Below are 7,409 nucleotides of genomic sequence, written 5' to 3'. Positions count from 1 at the left end.
AAAGAACTCCCTTCTTATGACATCCATATTTAATCTCTTGAAGATAAGGTTCTCTTCCTAGACACCAGGGTCCTGCTATCTTGCTCGATATTTACTAAACCTATCTCTTTTGGAACCTTGAAAGAATATTCCCAGGTCATCTTTGATGGGTATTCTGGGTTCTGATAAGGTATATGTCTACACTAAAAATAATGGTTCGACAGAGCAGTTTCTCAGAGTTATCTGAAAGGCTATCTTTTGGGTGATAGTCCTCAGTTCGACTGAAATAAACCTCTTTTCTATTCCTCAAAAAAATTCCATCATCTCATAAAGATATAATATAAAGAAAAGCAAAAGGAAAAAGAAAGTAAAAACTTTTCTCATTGTGATGAGAACTCTTAAGATTTACTCACTTACCAGATTTCCTATACATCATACAGTGGTGTTAACTACAATCTTCATATTGTACATTACACCTAGTACTTATCTTACCCGGAAAATTTGTACCTTTTAATTACTTTACTTTCCTCATACCATCCACTCCTGGTAACTACATGTCTGATCTCTTTTTCTATGAGTTCAGTTTTTCCCTAGGTTCTGCATGTAAGTGAGATCATATTGTATTTGTCTGTCTTTGTTTGATTTATTTCACTGAGCATAATGCCTTCACAGTCCATCCATGTTGTCACAAATGGTAGAGTTTTTTTTTTTTTTAAATGAATGAGTAATATTCCATTACTTTATCCATGCCTCTTTATGTATTCACCCATTAAGGAAACCTAGTTTCTTCCTATGTGTTGGGTATTGTAAATAATGTTGCCATGAACATGGGGGTGCAGATAACTTTTTGAGTTAGTATTTTCATTTCCTTTGGATATAGTCCCAAAAGTGGACTTGCTGGATAGATAGTGGTTCTGTTTTTGTTTTTTGATGATCATCCAGATGTTTATTGAGAAGATTTTCTTGTGTGGTGATTGGGTCCTCTATGGATGGCTGCCATTAGTTCTGTGGAGGTTTTCCCATCTTGCTTGACTGTGAGAAGGCACTGGGGTCAGAGGAACTAAGGCTTCTGTTATTCTTGCTGAAAAACATCTCTAAATAAGTAAGCTTAGAGATGAAGCTCTCTCCATCTCCTCTTCTTTCCCATGACTTTTCCTCTTATTATGAAGAAGCAGTAGAGCCTTGCTTAGAAGGTAAGCTTGGGTTTCCTGGTTAGCATCCTCCTTAGAGCTGCCTTCACCTCCTGGTTCTTTAAACTGTAGATAAGGGGGTTCAGTAGTGGGGTCACCACACTGTACTGCAAGGATAGCACTTGCTCCAGGGCTGAGCCAGAAGGTGGAGTCATGTACCTTGAAGAGAATTGCAGAAAGGAATAAAATGAGCTCAGGACAGTGGCCACAATGATGTTGGCAGCCATGGTTCATTCCACCCCAGACTCTGCAAAGAGGGTGCTCAGGGCTGAGTCAGCTATCACTGGTAGAAGCATCTAGAGATGACTATTATCTGTGAGAAGTCTGTCATTTCTGCCTTTTAACACCTCCATAGATGAATTATACAAAACATTATAGGAGCTGCCCCAAGGAAAAAGGAAGTTCTGTAGCATATAAAGTGCTACAGATTAGAACAAAAAATAATTTCATGCATTTCTGTAACACTTCACTTTTCAAAGTACTTTTCCTTAATAATTATGATGACAATATGAGGATTTTTTCCTTTTCTTTTTTATATATATACAGCTGTTTGTTCCCATCGTATGATGATTATTCCTTACAAAACTATATCCTAGTCCAAATAATGTTGTCATTTTCCCCAAACATTTATGGGGAGTTACCTCAGAATCATAGCACATTATTTTTAAATGTGTAGTGGAATAAAATTTTGTCCTTTTTAGTATGTTTGTCTTTGGCTTAGAAAACAAGCTAAGCTTTGTAAATAAAGTGAAATATAAAAATTTTGTTTTAGCTTGAGATATGAATCCAAAAGAGTAAGATTAAAATTTTGAATGTAACTTGTTAAGTGTTACTGAGAGTATTTTCCAAAGAAGCATTAATTTTTTTTTTTTTTGCAATTGTGCCATTATCATTGAAATGTTCTTTTTGGGTTTGCTGTGCTTGATTAAAAAAGGTATTCATTTTACTGTCATTTTTTAATTTTTAAATTATCCCTTCTAACATATCTGTGAAGTAGGTAGGAGAAATCTTGTACCTCCTTGTGGCAAATGAGGAAACTGAGACAAAGAGAACTGCAGAGATTTGTCCTCAGGCTCAGATGAGCCCTCCTAGACCTTTCTTTATTTTTTCCCATGCCACACTTCTTACCAAGTAACAAACAAGTGAGAAAAGTATAGAGCAATTTGTGCAAATCCATCTCCATTTCACTAGTAGAGAGCACAGGCCATTAGTTACTGTTTCCTAGGAAGCAAGGACACATCAGCTAGAGCTGTTTATGTTTGAGAGAAACATGGTAGAAAAGAACTTGCAGTTTCAAGTCAGGGAGACTTGGTTTATATTTAGGTTCCATTCCTAGCTGGTTCTGGCAACTTTTGTAAGGTACTTGGTTACTCCTGAAACTCAGGTTTCTTATCAGAAGTTGACATTAATAATATTTCTCCTGTGTTGTGATGCATATTAAAGTTGAGCTATTGTATAGTAGATGCCTAATAAATAAACCAGAAATAATCTGTGGAGACATGAACTTCCAGTAAGAAGGAGAAATGGCATCTGTTTCAAGATGATGTATTTTATTTTATTTTCTTGTCTAGCACTGAATAAATGTCTACCAGAGGCCCTGTGATTTTCTTTTGATGACTCTGAAAATCATAGGTTAATGAAAGTAAGAAAGTCTTGACTCCTTGTATTAATTTATTTTTCAGAGTAGACAATTGAAGCCTCAGAAAGAAAATGGATTTTTAAAAATAATTCACACATCAGGAACAGAGCCAGAACTAGAATCTAGGCCTACTGATTCTAGTACAATTGTTTTCCTGCTACTCTGCAATGCTGTGTCTACAGAGAAAGTTTACTTAGTGTGAAAAATATCCCACATTTACATTCAAAGGTATAGCAATGACATACCTGAAAATTCCTGAACCATAAAAAGTGGTGACCACAAGAAAATGAGATGAACAGGTAGAGAAGATCTTGTTCCAACCTGTGGCAGAGTTGATCCCCAGGGCTGTCAGGATAATACAGGTGTAAGAACCCACCAATAGGACAAGAGAACCAAGGCCCAGGACCACCAAGGTGGTCAGGATAGAGGCAATGCTAACGTAGGGGTCAGAACAGGCCAACAGGAGCACTGGAGGAAGCTCACAGGCAAAACTGCAGATGAGGCTGGGGCCACAGAAATCCTGCTGAGCTAGGAGGATGGTGTTAAGCAGGCCAGTCCCCATTCCTATGGCCCAGGAGGCTCCTGCCAGGCCAGCACACACCTTCTTGTTCATAGTCACTACATATGACAGCGGGTGGCACACAGCCTGGAACCGGTCATAGGACATGACTGAAAGGAGGCAAGCTTCAGTGGCCCCTGAAAATATGACCAAAGAGATCTGGGTGAAACATTCAAAGAAGGATATAGTCTTCCAGTTGGAAAGGAGGTTCTTTAACAGCTTTGGTACCATGATTGAGGCATAGAAAGCATCCAGGAAGGAGAGGTGACTGAGGAAGAAGTACATGGGTGTGTGGAGGTGGGAATCAGTGCTGATCACCAGCAGCATCAGCAGGTTCCCTGTGAGGGTCAGGAGGTAAATCACCAGGAATGTTACAAAGAGTACTGCCTGGATCTGAGGGTTGTTGGATAGTCCTTGGAGAACAAACACAGTGACTCTGGTTGTGTTCCCAACTTCCATGGAGCATTTGGGCTTTCCTTCAGAGGCACAAGAACAGAAAAGAATGCTCCAGTGTGCTATGAGTCTCAGAACATTACTGGGGATGAAGTGTCATGAATAAGTTTCAGGGCTAACCCAGGACAGATTGTGTAGCAGAGGCAACCTTGCCATGTCAGACCTCATCAACTCTTTCCAGCTCCGGGCAAGAATCTATTGGCTAAGGTGGAGACAGTGGGAAGGAAGAGTACAGAGAATCAAACTTAGAGAGGAAAGAGAGAAAAAAGAGATTATTGAGATTGGAGAAGGAATCAAAGGGAGTTGGAAATAGCCACCAGTGCACTGAGAAGTACTGTTTCCAGTTCCAAAAAGAATGGAGTTCAAACCACAGGAAGGCTCACTGGCATAGTGAGCAAGCAATAAACACATTGGCTGGCCATCTGGCTGAGAGTCCATGATGCATGTTTGCATGATTGGCAGAGGTATTGTGACAGCTGATGATGGCACAAGACCTTCCTCTGTCACTGTAAGTTCATGAATAATTCACTTGACTTTCTTACCAAAAAGACAAATCAAGAAAACTAGATGGTTTCTAAAGTCTGTTCCAGCTGAGAAATTCTGAAGATTGAGGGACAGTCTTCCTTGGGTATCTCTGATACTGAATGGAAACCTTTTTCCCTTCTGTGTCAACACAAGTGCAAGTGGCACCGGAGATGCTGGTTTCACAGAAACCAGATGGGAGGAAGTGCTCAAATTGAAAGCAATGGCTGTGCACATCAGTGACTCCAAGGGATTTCTGTGAAGTTATAATATCCAATGTTTGCACTATACTCTCAGGATTTAACATGAGAGTCCGTGAAGACTGTGCTATTCTCTGAGCTTTTACCAGAGGATTTGGATAAAATCAAGTCAAATTTGGAGCACCTTCTGTGTATCACAGAGATCGTAAAGGAAAAAAGAGGAGAGATAAAAGACAACCTAGAACGTGTGGAACAATAGACAGAGGGTTTAGTCTAGAACAAAGGAATATAAAAGTGTTCACCTCTCCCCCGCGACGGGTAATTCAGGAGGATGATAAATAAGAATCTGATCTCTATTTATGGCTTTTACACTCGTGAGTTTTCGGAATGGATAGTTTTAGGAGAAAATGGAGTTGAATGAGAATAATATTTGTCTTCACCTGTGTTCTCTAGGCCAACAAGAGATGCTCTTAGTGGAGGCTGCCTGAATGGCATCCTTTCCAACACTGGAGCAAAAGCCACAAATACGGTTAAGGCTTCCTGGGCTTCCCTGAACTTTGTCCTTCCTTTAGAAGATGCAGAGGTGGTGCTTCTGAGCAAGGAAATATCCCTGTAGCCATTCTGTCCAACAGGAAGATTTCTTGACTTTGCCTCCAAATTAACAATGACCAGAGGGACTTGATCTCAGCTCTAGACCTTGGAGATTGTTGATGGTCCCTGGAGAGGCCCTTAGATAGGAGGCCTGCACTGATCTAAATGAGTTCCTGGGCCAACTATTTCTTCCCCATGTTATTCTTGTTTCAGTGAGTTGCATCATCTAAGAGGTACCCTTGGGTGGCCAAGAATTTCTCAAGATAAAAATATAGAGTTCTAAGATTTCTTAGTTCTAAATCTTGGAATTCCTTCCTTCTTCTCTTCCCTCCTTCCTTTCCTTCTGTTTTTGTTAACTGAAAAAAATATTTATTTATTTGTTTGATATTTTTTAGAAATTTATTTTTAGTTGAAGGATAATTGCTTTACAGAATTTTGTTGTTTTCTGTCATACCTCAACATGAATCAGCCATAGGTATAAATGTATCCCCTCCCTTTTGAACCTCCCTCCTTTCTCCCCACCCCCACCTCCATCCCACCCCTCTAGGTTGATACAGAGCCCCTGTGGAGCTTACATTACCATATGTAAAATAGATGGCCAACGGGAATTTGCTGTATGTCTCAGGAAACTACTTTGGTATTTTTGGTTGCACTGCGTTTTTATTGCTACGTGCATACTTGCTCTGGTTGCGGATGGTTGGGTCTACCCCTCTGTTGCAGTGCTGCTTCTTGTGGTGGTGGTTTCTCTTTAGAGCACAGGCTATAGGCACACAGGCTTCAGTAGTTGCAGCACACGGTTTCATTAGTTCTGGCTCACGGGCCCTAGAGCTTGCAGGTTTCAGGAGGTGCACGTGGGCTCTGTAGTTGCATCTTGTGGGCTCTAGATTGAAGAGCTCAGAAGTTGTGGTGTGTGGGCTTAGGTGCCCTGAAGCATGTGATGTCTTATCTGACAAGGGATTGAACCCGTGTCCCCTGCACTGGCAGGCAGATTCACATCCATTGGGCCACCAGGGAAGTCCTGTTTTTGTTAAATTGTAAGTAATGTTTATGATTATGGAAATATAATGATAAAAGCTGGGCTTCCCAGGTGGCATTAGTAGTAAAGAATCTGCTTGCCAATACAGGAGACCCAAGAGATGTGGGTTAAATCACTGGGTCAGGAAGATCCCCTGGAGGGGGTATGGCAACCCATTCCAGTATTCTTGTATGGAGAATCCCATAGATAGTGGAGTCTGGCAGGCTATAGTCCATAGGGTCACAAAGAGTTGGACATGACTGAAGCAACTGACCATGCAATGATAAAAGATACAATATGGAAAAGGTATTTTAAAAGTGAAAAACTATATTAAAGATATTTTCATGATAACAGGAGAAAATACAAATTTATTATGTTATCCAAAATTGATTCTTTAATTTATTGTAATTCACAAAAATCCAAATAGATTAAAAGCTGTAAAAAGTTTTGGGTTAGCAGATGTAAACTAGTATATATAAAATGGATAAATAACAAGGTCCAACTGTACAACACAGAGAAGTATTTCAATATCTTGTCAGAAACCATAATGGAAAAGAATATAAAAAAAGAATGTATATATGTGTGTATTCCAGAATCTTTTGACGTATAGCAGAAATTAACAGAACATTTTTGAAGGGTTAATGCAGCCACAATAGGGAAGCAGGAGATGTGCCTGCAAACGGGACTCTGCTTGGGCTGAACGTGCTTGCAAATGAGGCGTTCTGCCAAGGAGTCTGGACCCAGCCTTGAGTTTAATGGTCCCTTGCAAACGAGGGAACATTCCCTTCTTGTGATAAGAAGAAAGAAAGGGCTCTGGACAGACTCTGCAGTAAGCAGAAATTTCACTCCCTTTTGCTGTACGATAACATTTATGCACATGCGCTATACTGAGAAGGCTTAGTCATACAGTCTGGAATTCTGCCCAGGGGGGCTATATATAAATAAACCGCAAGCTCACTTGCTTGCGCAGTTCTTTTTCCTCTGGCCAGAGTTGTGTCTGTCTCTTGTGTGTCTTTGTGTGTCTTGTCTTTGTGTCATTTCACTCGCAATCTCCAACACATTTTAAATCATCTAACTTCAATTTTATCAAGGTAAAAAAGCTTAAAAAATTTAACTGTCATAAAAATTTTTATTATTGAAAAATTTAAGGATTGTTTTTCAGTCACTAAGTTGTGTCCAGCTCTTTGCAACTCCATTGATTGCTGCACGCTCAGCTCACCTGTCTTTCACTATCTCCTGGAGTTTGCTCAGATTCATGTCC

At 40.0% G+C, this 7,409-nt stretch overlaps 1 protein-coding gene across 1 annotated transcript; it reads right to left on the bottom strand.

Annotated features, from left to right (window-relative positions):
• Positions 1-1,165: 1,165 nt before the first annotated feature.
• On the bottom strand, positions 1,166-3,826 carry LOC120858093 (olfactory receptor 8S1-like). The gene is made up of 2 exons (XM_040233955.1): positions 3,054-3,826; positions 1,166-1,328 (listed from the first exon to the last, which is right to left on the bottom strand). Exons 1-2 carry the CDS (start codon positions 3,824-3,826, stop codon positions 1,166-1,168), a joined length of 936 nt encoding a protein of 311 aa, XP_040089889.1.
• Between the last annotated feature and the right edge of the window lie 3,583 nt (positions 3,827-7,409).

This window comes from Oryx dammah, unplaced genomic scaffold (assembly GCF_014754425.2).
Source record: "Oryx dammah isolate SB20612 unplaced genomic scaffold, SCBI_Odam_1.1 HiC_scaffold_29, whole genome shotgun sequence".
Taxonomy (NCBI): Eukaryota; Metazoa; Chordata; class Mammalia; order Artiodactyla; family Bovidae; genus Oryx; species Oryx dammah.
Note: the sequence above shows the minus strand (reverse complement) of the source record. Positions and strands in the feature narration are given on the sequence as shown.

Bases quoted from the DNA above. Each gene is read 5' to 3' on its own strand.
- LOC120858093 (XM_040233955.1), bottom strand. From the start codon at position 3,826: ATGGAAGTTGGGAACACAACCAGAGTCACTGTGTTTGTTCTCCAAGGA. The intron at 1,329-3,053 runs GTATGTCATTGC...ATTCTCTTCAAG, and splicing joins TATGGTTCAGGAATTTTCAG to GTACATGACTCCACCTTCTG.